This window comes from Pichia membranifaciens (assembly GCF_001661235.1).
Source record: "Pichia membranifaciens NRRL Y-2026 unplaced genomic scaffold PICMEscaffold_3, whole genome shotgun sequence".
Classification (NCBI taxonomy): Eukaryota; Fungi; Ascomycota; class Pichiomycetes; order Pichiales; family Pichiaceae; genus Pichia; species Pichia membranifaciens.
This window is the reverse complement of record NW_017566984.1, coordinates 1,218,729-1,236,670: the sequence shown is the minus strand read 5'-3', so window position 1 is coordinate 1,236,670 and position 17,942 is coordinate 1,218,729. Positions and strand designations below refer to the sequence as shown.

At 40.2% G+C, this 17,942-nt stretch overlaps 8 protein-coding genes across 8 annotated transcripts; 5 read left to right on the top strand and 3 right to left on the bottom strand.

The window, feature by feature from the left end:
* Positions 1–453: 453 nt before the first annotated feature.
* On the top strand, positions 454–5,854 carry PICMEDRAFT_59009 (hypothetical protein; the record flags this gene model as incomplete). Its single annotated transcript, XM_019163338.1, has 2 exons — positions 454–482; positions 577–5,854. The coding sequence occupies 2 exons, from the start codon at positions 454–456 to the stop codon at positions 5,852–5,854; spliced, it is 5,307 nt and encodes a 1,768-aa protein (XP_019017897.1).
* A 61-nt stretch (positions 5,855–5,915) lies between these two features.
* On the bottom strand, positions 5,916–7,065 carry PICMEDRAFT_16608 (hypothetical protein). The gene has a single exon (XM_019161275.1). It carries the CDS (start codon positions 7,012–7,014, stop codon positions 6,031–6,033), a length of 984 nt encoding a protein of 327 aa, XP_019017896.1. The 5' UTR covers positions 7,015–7,065; the 3' UTR covers positions 5,916–6,030.
* A 188-nt stretch (positions 7,066–7,253) lies between these two features.
* PICMEDRAFT_72819 (hypothetical protein) lies at positions 7,254–8,222 on the top strand (the record flags this gene model as incomplete). Its single annotated transcript, XM_019164302.1, has 1 exon — positions 7,254–8,222. One exon carries the CDS (start codon positions 7,254–7,256, stop codon positions 8,220–8,222), a length of 969 nt encoding a protein of 322 aa, XP_019017895.1.
* Positions 8,223–8,280: 58 nt separating this feature from the next.
* PICMEDRAFT_72818 (hypothetical protein) lies at positions 8,281–8,817 on the bottom strand (the record flags this gene model as incomplete). The annotated part of the gene is made up of 1 exon (XM_019164301.1): positions 8,281–8,817. One exon carries the CDS (start codon positions 8,815–8,817, stop codon positions 8,281–8,283), a length of 537 nt encoding a protein of 178 aa, XP_019017894.1.
* A 318-nt stretch (positions 8,818–9,135) lies between these two features.
* On the top strand, positions 9,136–11,910 carry PICMEDRAFT_72817 (hypothetical protein; the record flags this gene model as incomplete). The annotated part of the gene is made up of 1 exon (XM_019164300.1): positions 9,136–11,910. The coding sequence occupies one exon, from the start codon at positions 9,136–9,138 to the stop codon at positions 11,908–11,910; it is 2,775 nt and encodes a 924-aa protein (XP_019017893.1).
* Positions 11,911–12,275: 365 nt separating this feature from the next.
* PICMEDRAFT_16604 (hypothetical protein) lies at positions 12,276–14,022 on the top strand. The gene has a single exon (XM_019161274.1). The coding sequence runs from the start codon at positions 12,303–12,305 to the stop codon at positions 13,929–13,931; it is 1,629 nt and encodes a 542-aa protein (XP_019017892.1). The 5' UTR covers positions 12,276–12,302; the 3' UTR covers positions 13,932–14,022.
* Positions 14,023–14,165: 143 nt separating this feature from the next.
* PICMEDRAFT_11751 (hypothetical protein) lies at positions 14,166–14,915 on the top strand (the record flags this gene model as incomplete). Its single annotated transcript, XM_019159836.1, has 1 exon — positions 14,166–14,915. One exon carries the CDS (start codon positions 14,166–14,168, stop codon positions 14,913–14,915), a length of 750 nt encoding a protein of 249 aa, XP_019017891.1.
* A 240-nt stretch (positions 14,916–15,155) lies between these two features.
* Positions 15,156–17,333, bottom strand: PICMEDRAFT_52637 (hypothetical protein; the record flags this gene model as incomplete). Its single annotated transcript, XM_019163165.1, has 3 exons — positions 16,234–17,333; positions 15,789–16,110; positions 15,156–15,620 (listed from the first exon to the last, which is right to left on the bottom strand). Exons 1-3 carry the CDS (start codon positions 17,244–17,246, stop codon positions 15,156–15,158), a joined length of 1,800 nt encoding a protein of 599 aa, XP_019017890.1. The 5' UTR covers positions 17,247–17,333.
* Between the last annotated feature and the right edge of the window lie 609 nt (positions 17,334–17,942).

Here is a 17,942-nt window from a genome sequence, read left to right as displayed (position 1 = left end):
CCTAGAGAATTTAAGTTTACCACTTTAAAAAGTTTGTCACCTTTGAGCAAACAAAGTTTTGCATTTGCACTACAGGTACTTTAGAGTGTAATTTTGATGCTGTATTGTTCATCACTAATACCGAAGTACTGATTTGCAAAAGAACTTCCAACTTGTAAGTGCCCCCCACCACGACAAATATGTTGTCGCGTTTCAGAGCCTTGCCGCATTACGAGAAACATGATGATGTCCCGAGGGGATACCCAAAAGAGGAATATATTCTCCTTCTTGACTAGCACCGGCCCTTTAAGCTAAACATATACCATCAAAACTTTTGTCATTATATAGCAGAGTCCTATAAAGGTAGTCACGGATATGAAATTCAGCAATCGTTTCAAATCCAAGACAGTTTCGCCGTCGGGTATGATATATACCGGAACTAAATTTAATAAGAGCCACTTACTTATTGACAAGATGGATCATCTTTCAATCTACACCACCTTGTAATAGTTGGTCATCATTGTGATGAACGGTCAGGTTACTAACTACTCTTCTTTCCATTTCCCATGCGTTTTTTATATTAGGATCTCTACTGAGTTCGGACAATGCTAGAGCTGAATTGGTTTCTGCGTTGAGTGAGAAAACAGCACAACCGTTCAGTGCCTTCAAAACTCCATATCTTAACACCAGCAGATGGAATCATATTGATAAGTTAGGAGATGTTTTTGGTGCTCAGTTTTTTGCAACAAGTAAAGAGCATGGATACGAAGATTTTGCGGAAAGAGGCATCAGTGATACCTATGATAACAACTATGAGCCGTATCCGGCATGGTCAGCAGAAACAGCCCCTATAACTAGGGATCGAATCCAATCTATTTTCATTCACATTTCTAAGATTTTTGGATTTCAGTATGACAATACCAAAAACATGTATGATTATCTCATGAAAATGTTGGATTCGAGAGCATCAAGAATGGGTCCAGCAAAGGCTTTGAGAAGTATACACGCTGATTATATCAGTGGCTACAACTCGAATTATAGGAAATGGTATTTTGGGTCTCAAATGGATGTTGAAGATAATATGCTTTCCGAAAATCCCTCTTTATATGAGTCAGATGTGAAGACTAGAAAGAAGCTTTTCGCTTCACAAAACTATTCTTTGAAAGACTCTGAGACAAATTGGGCCAATACAACGAACTCATTTTTACCTGAGGATTGCATTATACAGCTTGCAATCTATCTATTGATTTGGGGCGAGGCAAACAACATAAGGTTCATGCCGGAATGCTTATGTTTCATCTTCAAATCTTGTGTAGACTGCTTCTACTCCTTGGATTTTACCAATGACATACAACCTCTTACCGAAAGCTTTCTTGATCACGCTATTACACCCTTATACGAGTTCTATAGAAATCAACTCTATTCAAAAATAGATGACCATTGGGTTATCAAAGAAAGGGACCATACTAATATCATTGGTTATGATGATATCAATCAATGCTTTTGGTACAGAAAGAGTCTAGAAAAGATTGAACTTTACGACAAACAGAAGTTGATGGATTTTCAACCATTCGAGAGATATCTTTATCTTAGTCAAATCAACTGGCAAAAATCAGTGTCAAAAACGTACCACGAATCCAGATCTTGGTTCCATGTTCTTATAAACTTTAACCGTGTTTGGAATATTCACTTGGGTGTCTTTTGGTACTACACTTGTTTTAACTCTCCAACCTTATACACAGAAAGATATCTCATCACTGCAGACAATCAACCAACGGCCTTGGCTACATTAACATGTTTATCGATTGCAGGATCTATTGTTAGTTTTGTGAATTTGGTTTCTTTGATTCTAGAGTTTATTTTTGTTCCAAGACACTTCCCAGGTGCACTACCACTTTTGTCAAGATTCTGCTTTGTTACAGCTTGCTTTATAACAGTTACTCTTCCCACAATTTATTTTTTCTGGGTAACTGGAACAAGTGATTCATCACCGTTAAACTATGCAATTGCGGTCTCCCAATTCATTTTTTCTCTTCTGGTTGTTTCTTACTTCTCTATCATACCTTTGTCACGTCTAACCGGAAATAATCATTCTGAAGATAAGAGGAAATACTTACCATCATACTATTTTACTAACTTTATATATACACTCAAGGGTAAGAAGGCCTTGGCATCATTGGGATTATGGGGAGGTGTTTTTGTATCAAAGTTTACTGAATCCTATTTCTTTTTGACATTGAGCTTACGAGATCCGGTTCGTGAGCTAAGCATCATAAAAATTGATAAATGTTTAGGAGAAGAGTGGTTTGGACCTATTTTATGTGAACAAGAAGCCAAAATTATCCTAGCATTGATGTTTCTGACCGACTTGGTTTTATTTTTCCTAGACACATACCTATGGTACATCATTTGGAACACTTTACTTTCTGTTGCTAGGTCCTTCTACTGTGGCGTATCAATTTGGACTCCTTGGAGGAACATGTTTTTCAGATTGCCGAATAGGATTATCTCAAAAATTTTAAATCCGGCTGCTGTTGGGAAACGCACCGAAGTGGAACGTAAAAACATGATTTTCAAAGTTTGGAATTCAATTGTTATTTCAATGTACAGAGATCATCTAATTTCTGTTGATCATTTGGACAGCTTAATTTATCAGTGCACAAAAGGCGAAAACGGTGAAAAAATTGTGGCAGAGCCAAGTTTTTTCATCCAACACGAGGATGGCGACAATATTTCCAACAGAAATGATTATTTGAAATCAGATTCAGAGGCTGCAAGGCGTTTATCTTTTTTTGCTCATTCTCTCTCTACTTCAATTTCGATGGCTATGCCGCTAGATAAGATGCCATCCTTCTCTGTTTTGATTCCCCATTACTCAGAGAAAATAACATTATCTTTACAGGAAGTAATCCGGCGAGAAGATGACTTCTCTAACATCACATTACTTGAGTACTTGAAGCACTTGTATCCCCAGGAGTGGCATAATTTTGTCAGAGATACTAAACTACTTGCTTCAGAGCAATACAGCGATAATGAAAAGGAAGAGAAAGATGTTAGTGATGTGCCATTCTATGCAGTTGGATTCAAAGCTGCAACACCTGAGTATATATTGAGAACCAGAATTTGGGCATCTTTGCGTTCGCAAACTTTGTTTCGTACCATATCAGGGTTCATGAATTACTCAAGGGCGATAAAACTATTATATTCAGCGGAATGCGAAGATCAAAGTGTAAGTACATTGGTAAACATTGAAGAGGCAAACGTTATGGCACAAAGAAAATTCAGAATAGTGGCATCCTTGCAAAGACTGAAAGAGTTTTCTCCTGAACAAGAACAAGCCAAGGAATTTTTGTTAAGAACATACCCAGAGCTTCAAGTTGCTTATCTAGATGTTGAGAGAGATCCAGTGACGAACGAATTCATTTACTACTCGGCACTTATAGATGGAAATTCTGATATTTTAAGTAACGGCCAAAGAAAACCCAAATATCGGATCAGGTTGTCCGGTAAACCTATCCTTGGTGATGGTAAAGCCGATAATCAAAACCACGCCATAGTGTTCTGTAGAGGAGAGTATGTTCAATTAATCGATGCTAACCAGGATAACTATCTAGAAGAATGCTTGAAAATAAGAAGCGTTTTGAACGAGTTTGAAGAATATGACGCACCAGATAATCCTTATACCTATGATCCTAAAGATATGTCCGTTTCAGTAGATTACATTCATCCTGTTGCAATTTTAGGTACTCGTGAGTATATTTTCTCTGAAAATATTGGTGTTTTGGGTGATGTTGCAGCAGGAAAAGAGCAAACTTTTGGTACTTTGTTTGCCAGGACATTGGCTCAAGTTGGTGGTAAATTACATTACGGTCATCCAGATTTTCTCAACACTATATTCATGTGCACCAGAGGTGGTGTTTCTAAATCACAAAGGGGGTTACACCTAAATGAAGATATTTACGCAGGAATGAATGCTTTAATGCGTGGAGGTAGAATTAAACACTGCGAATATTTCCAATGTGGTAAAGGTAGAGATTTAGGCTTTTGTTCTATTTTGAACTTCACCACAAAAATTGGTTCTGGTATGAGTGAGCAAATGCTATCCCGGGAATATTTTTATCTTGGAACACAATTACCCCTTGACAGATTTTTATCCTTCTTCTACGCACATCCAGGATTTCATCTCAACAATGTGTTCATTTTATTATCATTGAAAATGTTCATGCTATTTTGTATTCATTTGGGCGCTTTGACAAATGACTCAGTGTTGTGCTCATATAATAAAAATATACCGTTTACTGATCCACGTGTACCTTCTGGCTGTACTAATTTAGTTCCAGTCATTGATTGGATTCAGCGATGTATTTTATCAATCTTCATTGTGTTTGGAATATCCTTCATACCATTATGTGTCCAAGAGTTGATGGAGAGAGGACTCTGGAGATGCATGTACAGAACTTTCAGGCACTTCACATCTTTATCCCCGATGTTTGAAGTTTTTGTTTGCCGGATCTATTCACAATCGTTAGTAACTGATTTGGCTGTGGGGGGTGCTAGATACATTGCCACCGGAAGAGGATTTTCCACCGCAAGAATGTCCTTCTCAGTGCTCTATGCAAGGTTTTCTTACGAAAGTTTCTATTTTGCAGGGACGCTATCGTTATTGCTACTCTATGTTTCATTGGTTCTGTGGAAATTTAGTTTCCTTTACTTCTGGGCTACAATCTCATCTTTGTTTTTCTCCCCATTTTGGTTCAATCCAAATGCATTCAATTTCACTGAATTTTTCATTGATTATAGAAATTTCTTAAAATGGCTAACAAGTGGAAATGTGAGAACAAAGAGGGATTCATGGATTTCTCACGTGCGTGCTACAAGAATGTCAGTCACCGGCTCTAAAATCAAAAGGTCAAAAGGTGACACGACATTTATGGGATCGAACTATCAAAGACCTTCGTTTCTTTCTTCGTTCATTGCACAAATTGGGTCTAAAGTTGTCACAACTCTATTAATAACCATTGCTTATTTGTTCACAAACTCTCAAAATCAATCAGGAGGGGGTGTTCCATCAAACTCTTTATTGAGATTACTTGTCGTGACCTTTGGGCCTATTGCTATCAATGCAGGTGTCCTATTTTGCCTCTTTATTGTATCCATTTTGACAGGTCCGCTTATCATGTGCTGCTCTAGTTCTTTTCCTGGGATGATTGCTAATTTAGCCCACATGATCAGTGTCTTTGTCTATATCTTTTCATTTGTTTTCTTACTTTTATGTCAAAATTGGGATGTTGCAAAATCAGTGTTGGGAGCATGTGCTTCTTTCAACTTACAAGAGCTATTTTTTAAATTGGTAACAATACTTGTGTTGAATAGGGAAATTAAAGATGAAAAATCTAACAAAGCTTGGTGGACTGGATCGTGGTTAACTTCTGGTCTAGGCTGGCACATTTTCACTCAACCATTTAGAGAGTACATCTGTAAGATTATTGAAATGTCTTATTTCGCTTTGGATTTCTTAATCTCACATTTCATCCTAGTATGCCAGGTCCCTGTTTTATTCATTCCATACATTGACACCATTCATTCAATGCTATTAATGTGGCTTAGCCCAGAAAACATGTTAAAAAAGCCGATCTACTCATCGGCCAAACGCAGAATGAGGATGAGGGTAACGGTTACATACTTTTTCTTATTTGTTTCAAACATCTGTGTTATTTGTTCGATTGTCGTTGTGCCAATTGTTTTTTCTCGCGTCTTCGAAGTTGACTTTGATGAATACATGCCCGAATTTTTGAGTATCTTATTCCAACCCGCTGAAATCACTGATAAACGGAAGGGGTTACAAAATTATATCCCTCCAAAATTACACGGTTAAGCACTATAACGCCTAATCGAATTGCTCAATAAGATTCTTATTTTTTTTATAAATAAGAGTACCAAATTTGTTTAATGCTATATACATTGAGTATAACAAATTTATTTTATAAAAGAAATAGAATACTGAAAAAACTTCACTCAAATCACAATTGACCACAACCACAATACAAGACTTCAGTTCCAAAACTCGCCGAAGTTTTTATTAATTTTGTTTTTAAACAATAATTTTAAACTTTGAATTTTAGACGAGTCGGCAAACATGGATGTAAGAGAAAATCTTGGCAGACTTGCAAACAGCGACAACAAATTCAAAATGCTTTCTTTGTATTGTAGATGATCGTTCTGCAATGCATATACACATGCTTCCAAGAAAAAATTAAGAAACTCGGGGTCCAGTCCTGTCATCTTGTATATATCACGATATTGCTGAGGATTAACACTGAGAACGTATTTATAATAAGACTGACGTTTTGTTTCAGGCTGGAGCCTCAGAGCAGACAGAAACTGAACCGTAGGGTGTGAAGGATACTCAGGGGTACCGGTGTGATTATCTATGCCACTCACCGTCATTCTCTCACTAGCAGAGTGATACTCTTCATGAGCTTCAGTCCTTATTGGAGAACCTTCATTTGATATTTCACTAGAAATCTCCTCTGCGTTTGGATTTTGAGAAAAGAAGTCCTTTGGAATTTCATCCACTTCTTGTATATCCACAGTAACTAAATGAGCGTTGTTTGTTATCTGACCAAAGTTACTTTCTGCCAATTGTTCATTTCGTACCAAAAGGTGCCATTCGCTCTTCAAAGCTTTGTTTGTAGGATCAATAAGTAAAGCATCGTTAATGCACTTCAATGCTTCCTTCGGTTTATCACTGTTTCTCAATCCGATAGCTTTTCGACAAAGGAGTTTGACCTCAACGGGTGACAAAGCGGCAATGTCTTTACGTCCAACCAGCTTCAATCCAGTATCACAGTCATCAATTGCTCTTTTCCAGTTGCTCAAGTTGAGGTAAGTGGCAGCTCGATTAGAATATAGAATTGGATTAGCCTCATCCAGATTTATGGCCTTTGTGTATTTTGAAAGGGCTGACTCAAAATCTTTTCGCCCAAAAAACTCATTTCCTTCTAGCTTTAACTTATTTGGAGAATCTATCGACATTGGCTGATTATCGATTAGTCTTATAACATGGTTTCTTAGAAAAACTAAGTTTTCAGACGTTTTTTCAGTTTTCAGTTACTCATACGAAGAAGATACATGGAGCGATAACATCTTCTTTTTCGAGGGTTGTCTCTGGAAAATTTCAGTCAAATTTCCATGCCGACAAGGAGATAAGAGTACAGGCTTTAAGAGGGGGTAAACTTCGTTGTTGTCTAAACTCACCTATTTTCCCATGAGCAATGTCTGAAAGCAAAGATTTAGAGCTAGAAGTGGGAGCAATAGAGGCGATATACCCTGAATGCATAGAGAAACTTGCGTTATGTATTTATAAATTCAAGGTACCTCAACATGAACACATAATATTCCAGATGTCATTTCCTGAGGATTATCCGGAAGCCAAACCTCACGTCCTTGACGTGATCTCTGAAAAGGAAGGCTTTGATGAAAATTATTTGATGGAGTTATTTCAGGAGGTGTTGGATTCAATATATGTAGCAGGTAATGTTGTCATCTTTGACCTTTTCACCGAGCTTGATGCGGTGCTATATACTGGAGAGGAGGATCAGGAAGTACTTGCCGATACCGATCATTGGAATACGGAAGACACAGATTTAGGTTTAATATCTGAACAATTAGCAGCTAGTGCTTTTGAGGATACATCAAAAGAAGGTTACTTGAACTATGTTTACGATGAAAAACTTGAAAAAGCTAAAATGACAACACCTAAGAAAAATCAGACCGTTGACAACAAGAACGGATCGAGTATTTTAAAACAGAGAAATACCTTGGATGGATGGTTTATCAGCGATCCCATCTCTGATCGTAAGTCAACTTTTGTGGCGTTTGCTATCAAGGTGCATACAGTGGATGAAGCTTATCGACGGTTCCACGAGTTGATGGAAGACAAGAAGTGTGGCCGTGCCAACCATGCGATGAGAGCATGGAGGATAAAAGACGAACAAACAGGCGCAAGATATCAGGATTGTGATGACGATGGAGAGACTGCTGCTGGGGGAAGAATGCTACATTTGATGACTATAATGGATGCTTGGGACGTAATGGTCGTTTGCTGTAGATGGTTCGGTGGTGTCCACATTGGACCGGACAGATTCAAGCACATCAACAGTGCAACCCGAGATGTCTTGCTCAAGGGTAGTTTTGTTCAACTAGAATCCAGTTCTGGTAAAAAGTCAAAGAAGAAGAAATAGTACATGCGTTTTATAAGGTTGTGTAAATTTAGAAGAAAAGCTCTATTTCTCGACATCATTATTTTCTGTTTGCTTTCCACAAACCAAGCAAGCTCTTCGAAGTGAGATCAACCTCTGTTGGATCGAACTCCTCGTCACTTTTGCTTACAAACCCCTCTATCACTTTTGATTTCTTCTTACTTTTTTTAGACCTTTTGCTCTTCCTTTTTTCTTTACGTTCGGAGTCCGAGTTTGGTTTTTCATCGCTTTCATCAACCGTCAATGTCTTTTCGGCATCTTGCTTCTCACCGCCGTTTGCATCCTGCACGCTGGACAGCTTCATTCTACCCAAAGTCCCATCGTTTAAATCTTTTGATATATTCACCGGTCCCATTGAATTTATTTTGGAAAATCCCACCTTACGTACTTTTCTGTTTTTCGACTTTATCACCTTCAAAGCTTTTGTGCTGACAGGGAGAGTCCATTCACTTGAGTCCTTCAGTTTCTTAATTCCATCTTTTTCAGCCGCTACAATTTGATCTTTCCTGTGTTTATCTCCTGCAACCTGCATGAACTTCATATTTTTCACCCTACTAGATAGATTACCACTACCCATTTTGATATTCAGTACTATCTTTTCCGTAGAGCTTTCCAATTACCTAGCTTTTTCTTTCAAACTGCTAAAGTGATCTTCTTTTGATAGAATCGTAGGAAAATGTTTATTTTCATGATGCCTGAAAGATATTTGGAGTCAAGAAAAACTTATATGCTGACGTAATTTAAATACCCTTTTGGGAAACTTAGGGAAAAATTTTGTGAAGCAAATTTTTCGATTTTTCAATCAATTAATCTGAAGATAAACTACACTGGTTTCTGATCTTTCAAGATTCTTTGGAACAGAGCACATACAAGAGCTCATATAACAAAAACCCCGATGAAAAGTGATTTCAAGTTTAGCAATCTTTTGGGAACCGTGTACCGACAAGGAAACATTGTCTTTTCCCCGGACGGAACATGTTTATTGTCCCCGGTCGGAAACAGAGTCTCGGTTTTTGATTTGATTCACAATAAGTCATTCACATTCAATTACGAACACAGAAAAAACATTTCAGCAATTGCTTTAAACCCACAAGGATCATTGCTGATGTCGATCGACGAGGACGGTCGTGCTATTCTCGTGAACTTCAAGGCTAGAACAGTTTTGCACCATTTCAACTTCAAAAACAAGGTCAGGAGTATTGAGTTTTCGCCTGACGGTACACACTTTGCTGTCGCAGCAGGAAGATTTGTGGAAGTGTGGAAGACCCCAGATCTAGCTGAGGATAGGCAGTTTGCTCCCTTTGTGAGATATCGGGTATATGCTGGCCATTATAATGACGTAACAGCTGTGACGTGGTCGAACGATTCAAGATTTATTCTTTCTGCAAGTAAGGATATGACGGCTCGAATTTTTTCATTACATTCAGAAGACAAAAGCGTGAAAATGTCACTTGCAGGACATAGAGATTACGTTGTAAAAGCTTTTTTTGACTCCACCCAAGAAGTTATCTATACTGTTTCCAAAGATGGTGCAATTTTCAGATGGGAATACACCGAACGCCCAGGAGAGGAGGAGTTGCCAGAGGAAGAAAAAACTATGAGTTGGAGAATCATCTCCAAGAACTTTTTTTTCTCAGACGCATCCTTAAAATGCTGCACCTTCCATTCGAAGTCTAACCTATTGATCGTTGGGTTCGGAAATGGTGAGTTCAGACTATATGAAATGCCATCATTTACTTTGATTCAGCAACTTTCTATGGGATCGAATGGTGTAAGCACTATAACTGTCAACCCCAGTGGAGAATGGATTGCCTTTGGCTCGCAATCAATGGGCCAGCTTTTAGTGTATGAATGGCAATCAGAATCATATATCTTGAGACAGCAAGGTCATTTTGATTCAATGAATGCTTTGGCATACTCTCCGGATGGATCAAGAATAGTGACAGCATCAGAAGATGGTAAAATAAAGATATGGGATATAGTGTCTGGATTTTGTCTAGCCACATTTGACGAACATCAGTCTTCTGTCACAGGAGTAGCATTTGCCAAGAGAGGACAAGTGATGTTCTCATCATCTTTAGATGGTACTGTTAGAGCTTGGGATTTGATTCGGTTTAGGAACTTCAGAACTTTTACCTCCACAAGTCGAATTCAGTTCTCTTCTGTTGCTGTTGATCCCAGTGGTGAAATTGTCGCTGCAGGGTCGTTAGACAACTTCGACATCCAAATATGGTCGGTTCAAACCTCGCAACTATTGGATCAGTTATCAGGACATGAAGGTCCTATTTCGTACCTGAGTTTTGGCTCCGAAGCCAATGCTAAATTGGCAAGTGCCTCCTGGGATAAAACAGTCAGAGTCTGGGATATATTTGGCAGAAGCCAGGCAAGTGAACCTTTTGATTTGACTTCTGAATGTTTGGCATTGTCTATGAGACCAGACTCGAAAGAATTTGCCGTTTCAACTATGGACGGTAAGATTTCATTTTTTGATATTGAAAGTGGCAGAATGATTAGAGAAATTGATGGTAGGAAAGATATATTACAAGGTAGATACAAGGAAGATGAGTTTGCGAGTGCTAATTCAAAGCGTGGTAAGCATTTCACAACCATCGCTTACAGTTTTGATGGCTTAACATTGATTGCTGGTGGTAACAATAATAGTATATGTATGTACGATTTGCCAAATGAAGTTCTTTTGAAAAGATTCAAAATCTCATTGAACATGCAGTTGAATGGTACCCTTGAATATTTGAACTCTAAAAATATTGTCGATGGTAATGCTGTTGATCTTGTCGATCGTTCAGGCGAGTTATCCGATGCCGAAGAAAATCATAAGGCTGATTTGAGATTGCCGGGGTCTCATCGTGGTGATGCAGGATTGAGATCGACCAGACCAGAAGTGCGTGTGATGAGTGTGGGGTTTTCTCCTACGGCAAATGCTTTTGCAGCTGCATCAACTGAAGGTCTTCTAGTGTACTCTGTTGACGACTCATTGCTTTTCGATCCAATAGATTTAGACATGGACGTGACACCAGAAAACACTTTGCAATGTTTGAATGAGGGAGAGTACTTAAATGCAATTGCCATGGCTTTCAGATTAAATGAACAATATTTGATTCACAAAGTTTACGAAGGAGTGAATAAGGATGATATCCCTCTTGTCGCAAAAGATTTGCCAGCAATTTATGTTCCTAGGATATTAGAGTTTATCGGAAGCATTGCAATGGAGAGCCAGCATGTAGAGTTCAACTTACTCTGGATCGAAAACTTGATAACCGCCCACGGTAAATTCATAACCAAAAATAAACATTTGTTTGTCAAAGGATTAAGATCTATTCAAAGATTTTTAAGTAGGGTAGTTAAAGATGTCATTGGTTACGGTTATAAAGTGAATTACTTGGTTGAGTTTTTACTTGTGTCCTCTAAGACTGAAAATATGGTTTTGGAAGCCAACCACGAAATCGAAGACGTTATCATCGAGGACATTGAAGTTGATGCTGCCGGAAATCACGAGGACGAAGAAGCCGAGGAAGAAAGCGGCGATGAAGATGAGGAAGACAATGACGAGGGCTGGTTCGGACCGGGAGATGAGCAGAAGAAGTATACCGACAACTTTTCAAATTCGGACAGCGATTCTGAGAGTGAGGAAGTCATCCAAGACGATGACTAGGAAGGATCTTTTGCATGAAAGGATTCACTGTGTACATATAAATCCTGCAGCTGTAAGGTAGCAGACCTAGTGTTTGAATGTCGAATTAAGTAGGGGTTGGATAACCAGATCGCTCAACTAAATAATGCCTGACTTTCAATTTTGCGCAGAAGATTTATCGATAATCTAGACTTAGATGTATCATTATTTAGCTTCTTAGACAACCCAAATGTATAATTACCTATATCTTATCGATTTGTACCAGGTAGGATTTTAACCCGCACATTTGACAAATAGTCGCCACATTTATAGAAAAAAAATGTTATTCTTCTTTGGTGACACGATAAACTCTGGGTTCCTTAATGGGTTTATGCCTAAAAATGTACAAGTGATATAAAACTTGTTTTGTCAGCATGGCCACGAACATGGAGGTCCAGCTTTTAGAGAAACTGCGGGCATTTTTCGAAGATGGTTTTGGAAACCCCAATTCGCTAATCACGGATCTCGGAGAGGTTGTTCAGATGTCATCTTTGATGATGACAAACGACAACATGTGGATTTATTGCGTAAATTTGTCTGAAGATGAACAATTGTGGAAATTGCTTAAAGCATTGATGATCAAAGTGACTGGACTGCGGAAACTAAGCATAGAACAATTACGAATAACCAAAGGAATCGTTTTAATTGTACGCAACCTACTGATAACCCATGAAAAAAAGGCTGAAATGCAAAGCAAATCAGTTGACTACAACTTCTTTCTGGAATACTTTCATCTGGCGTACAAAATAGGTAAGCACTTGAGTATCATTTTCAAAAGCGAAGAAAAAGATGTTTTTAAGTTGAAAACTCTAGATGTTTCAGTTGTGTGTTTTCAATGCATGTTCAATATCTTGCAGTGCTTATCGGAGTCATCGAAAAAGGATTTAACTGAGTTTTCTAGCACTCTGGACTTATTGAATGATATCTTAGTTGAAATGAAATCTACTGGAGGTGTGTTCGAAATTAAGCAGATTGTCTTGCAATTCAAGGAGTTTTGTATGTCACCTGAAGGCCGAAGGGTAGTAGCGGACCACGATTGTCTCATGCTGAGGAATTTGATAACAGCACTTACGCGATCTCTCAAGTTTGCTGTTGATACAGACCTTGCGAATCTGAAAGACACATCGAAAGATGATTATAACTTGGTATCAACATTAGCTCACACGTTGATTTATCTTTTTAACGATGAAAAAATTGGCAGCACCATGTATAGACTCGAAAGAGATGGTGGAGAAAAGTGTGAAAGTATGGAGGTATTACTATTTCTTGCTGCGTGTCAAATGACATTTAGTATAGATGCATCCGAACTAGAATCCAAATGGGAATGGGATTTTGTTGCGATTGGTTCAATGTGTTTGGATTTTTTTCATTTGTACAAGGAAAGATGCATCTCTTTGCTGAATCTCAAAACATGGAACTCGAATAGGGAAAGAGAGCTTAGTGTTGTACATAGGAAGATGATTGCGGTTTTAGATATTATCTCGAACCTACTACCTTATGAACTTTTCAAAAAGACGTTAAATTCCTACGATTTTCTACAAGAAATAATAGAGTTTTTTAAAGTTGTTGAGTCAAACACAGAAAGAAAAAGGCTAAAAGATTCCAGCGAATTGGGACTTCACAAGAAAAGCTTTCCTCATGCCAAGATAATTATAGTGGAAATAGTTACTTACTTGGTCCATGGAGACTTCCACAACCAAGAGGTAGTGAGAGAGCACGATGGGCTACAGTTAGTTTTGACCAATTGCAACCTTGATGTTAATGAGCCGTTCATAAGGGAGCGTTGTATTTTGTGTTTGAAATATCTACTTGAGAACAATCAGGGAAACCAAGCTTTTATTGCATCTTTAGAGGCTCAAAGGGTAGAGATTGACAAGGAAAAGGAGAAAGTTCTTGAAAAATGCGGTTACGAAGTGGACATTGTAAATGGGAAAGTACAACTTAAAACACATCAGGGAGCGGAAACTCCTGGGACAGAGGAGAACAAGATTGCAGAACTTTAACCATTTGAATGTGTAAGACTTGTAGAACATGTAAATAATAGTAGAGCTACACGCTCTAAAAGAGAAAGATAAAAAACTTCAGGCTGTGCGGAACAGCTGAAAAATTAAAATTTTTTATTCATGTTTTCCTTTCTTCATTTATCAGAGGATATCTAAGAACTTAATTCTGGTTTAACAAGAAGTTTCCCTTTAAAATTTAAAGAGAAACAAACAGAACAGACTAGAACAAACGTGATGGCCAAATATAAGGAAACAAGTACCGCCGTTGGTGTGGATTTGACGAGAGCCCTAGCGCACGGGAGCTCAGGAATAAGAAAGAAGATGAGAGATATTACTAGACTTTTACAGAGAGACAATCTTGCAGCAGACATCAGGATTGCCAATGAGAGAGCATTGAAGACGTTAAAACTTGAGCTACAGAAAGTGCAAGGAGACCAAAAGGAGAGAAAGTTTGCACAAAAATACCATAAAGTGCGTTTTTTTGAAAGGAAGAAAGCAATAAGATTTTACATCAAAAGTAAGAAGAGCGTCGATGCATTAAACAAGCAAATCGCTGAGATCGAGGCAAATGGGGATAAAGAGGCAGAAAAAGAGCTGAAGAAACAGTTGAAGAAGGAGAAACGAGTGTTTGGACACTCTCAAGTTGACCTTGCATATGTGTTGAATTTCCCAAAAAACGAAAAGTACATAGCCTTATATGCAACCAACACGACTCCAGTAGAAAAACTCCCTAAAAAGGCCCAAGCCGGAATCAAAGCATCCAATGAGAGGAAAGAGGAATTTAAAAAATTGTTTGCCGACCAATTAAAGGAGGGTACGCTTGAACTAGGCTTAGAGGAAGGATTGAGAAAGGAGGGATCTGAAGAGACAGCAGAAAATAGCAATAGAGTTAGAACCAGCGCAAACCATGTAAATAAGAAAAGTGAACAGATTGACGATGTGGAAGCTGCAGCCGAGAACGAAAAGGACGACTTCTTCGAATAAAATTATAATTTTTATTAGTCTATATGGAAATGTAATATGTACAGCGAAAGCTAGAAGAAAAGGGTCTCAACATCTACTGTCATGGTGAAATTCATACTATGTACAAATGCTAAGCTAATAAAGTATCCACCGAGCTGACAACAGAATGTTAACGATCGAAGTTCTCTATAATACGTAAACTCTATATGGAACATCCTTTTAAGTTACAAAGGATAAAGGAAGGATAGATAGCCACATCTATCATGCATCCGTAAGAGGCAGCAGCTCAGTATCTAAGAACTTTATGTCCTTCAACCTGTCTGTGTCTATTGCTTCCTTCTTCAGTAATCCGAACTGGATCATATCTCCGATGAAGATCCCTATCTTACCCAATGCATATTTTTGGTGATCAAACTCGTCATCCAAAGTAGGCTTTAGGAATTCATCGTCACTGCCACTTTCATTTTCGTTCATCGTTTCGATCTCGTCAACGATAATCTTGTACTGTTCTCCATTCGGACCTATCTCGAATTTTGGTGTTTTGAAATCCAAGCTGTTACTTTTACCGGCATTGTTGTTGTTGTTGTTGTTAATGTGTTCGTTACTTGCTGTGTCAATTGACCCTCTACTGATGATTGCCCACAATGCCCAAAATATTGAAGAAGTTGAACGCCAGTAAATTGTTTCATTGTACAAGTGAGTGACGCTCGGTGGAAGATCTGCCAACTTGATAGAAACTACCGAACGGGATTGCTTTAGTGGAGGAGGAGGTGCAGCAGCAGCAGAAGGATGTTTAACGAAGCTGGAAGAGGCTGCTGTTGGTGTGGATAAGGAGTAAACCGAAGAAGAAGAAGAGGATATTGGCTTCAAGTTTGGGGTTGAAGAGCCGGGTACATACTGTGCATATGAGTTCAAATAGTTGATCCTTTCTTCGACAGAGGGATACTTTGATTCATCGGTTTTGTAGTTGAACTGCGGGTCATGGTAGTCGTACATCCATTCTGAAAAATGGTTTGTGATATCGTAGGCGGGAGGGTTCTGACCTGCGTACTCGAAGTCAATGACTGTCAATCTTGTATCGTACTTGAAGTTGGTGTCTGTGACAATGGGGAGAGGTGTGTCTTTGTTGATTGAGTCAGACAAAGACATTGCGGTTGGGTGATGCTTTAACGAGAGCTGATCCATTTGGTTCGACAAAGATAGACTTGTAATTTCGCTATCATCGATTAGTACTTCTTCGTCATCTGCTTGGGTTTGATGGTGATCACCCTCTTCTTCGCCATCGCCATCGCCATCGCCATCATCGTCATCGCCGTCACTTATAGGCATACTTTCAGACTTGCTGTAAAATAAGAGGTTGCCGTATTGGGTATCATTGTGACAAAACCTGAGGGACTCTTTCAAATTCTCCACGTTTCCGTAGGTTGAATATAGGTAGTCTCTATAGCTTATGATCAACTTTTTAGAGTCGGCCCAGTTCAGGATAAAGACATTTTTCTGGTCTTCAGCAGAGGAGTTTTCAATCAATTTATCGACAACGGATATCCACCTCTCAATTAGCAGCCAGGCTTTCGGACCTGAGTTGTACTCGTCGTAATTGAGATTGACGCCGTAGTGGAACTCCTTCATTCTTCTGGCTATCATTCTGCTGATCTTCGGGTCTCTGAGCTGGGACTTGTTAAGGGTGATGGAGTTGTTCAAGAACTCCTCGAACCTCCCGTTGTTGAAACAGCCCAAGAGCTTCGGGCCGATGTTTTTCCTCGAAAGCCTGATTAAGGTCAGGAGTTCTGAGTTCCGGTCGATAATGTTTTCCACGTCTCCGTAGATCCTCAGGAGAAGCGGGTAGTAGCTGTGGTAGGTCATCTTGTAGACGCAATTGGTCATTGCGCCGCTGATTCTGTCCAAGTGGATGGCCTTGTAGTTAGACTTGCTGATTTTCCGCCATTTGGGGATACGGAGCGCCTTCAATACGGAGAGAATGTCCTGTTTGAAGTAGTCTAGCGGGAGAGAGTTGTCGAGGTTGACGTTGAGGACGTTGTCCAGAGAGACCACGCTGCCGGCTCGGCTCACAGACGTGTGACTGTGGTGGCTGTGGGGGTGGTGGTGCGCCACCTCATGGGCGGCGGTTGCGGGAGACAGCAGGCTGGGGCCCGTGTCTGTCGTGGTGGAGGAGGCGCCGGACGCTCTTCTTGTTCTGCTCCTGCTCCTGTTTCTGCTGTTACTTCTGGGCCGCATCGGGATGGCCCCTGAGGATGACGAGGAGGCGCCGGAGGCTGCCGTGGCCCGTCGGGCGACCAACAGCGGCGACGCTGGGTTGGAGGAGCGTTTCCTCGTGTAGGCAGGGCGGTCCATCTGTGTGTGTGCAGGTGGGGAGCCGGATAACGAAGTGGTGCTGCAGGCTGTATCTATGTGTAACCGAAAAGACGAGGCCCATAAGCTGAGCATCCAGCTGTCCAACCCGCTGAGCATCCAGCTGAGCATTCCTGATGGCGAGCGGCCCGACCTGTCAACACGAGCGAGACAAAACGAGGCCATAAGGGGGGCTCCCTCGCTCTTCCGCATTCTCTCGCACCACACCGCTTCCCTCTCCGCCCAGCCCATCTCTTGCCACAAGACAGACGCATGTGAAAATGGGCCGCCCTATATCACGTCACGTGACCTTTTTTTGTGGCTGTGCAGAACTGCGCTGAGCCCCCGTGTGCCCCGCGGCGGCCCTTTTGGGACGATCGACGAAATTGCCCTTTTTTTTTTTCCCTTTTTCGCTTCCGTTTCGGGCAGTTCCCCGTTCGGGCCGTTTATTTATCCTCGGCGTGCTTTTCTGCAGGGTGCCGTTTTCGCTGCCTTTTTTCGTGCCCGTGTGATTTGGCCACGACGGACAGCACAGCGGACAAAGCGAGAGCCGGTGCGCCAACGGTTGCGGACGGTGTGGATGCGAGAGGGGAGGGAGAGAGGAAGGAAGGAAGCAAGGAAAAGAGAAAGCACGTCTTTGCTTTTGCTGCTTCTGCTGCGGAGGTGCCCGTGGAGACGGCAGAGGGTGCCGGCAGTGCT

Bases quoted from the DNA above. Each gene is read 5' to 3' on its own strand.
- PICMEDRAFT_16604 (XM_019161274.1), top strand. From the start codon at position 12,303: ATGGCCACGAACATGGAGGTCCAGCTTTTAGAGAAACTGCGGGCATTT.
- PICMEDRAFT_16608 (XM_019161275.1), bottom strand. From the start codon at position 7,014: ATGTCGATAGATTCTCCAAATAAGTTAAAGCTAGAAGGAAATGAGTTT.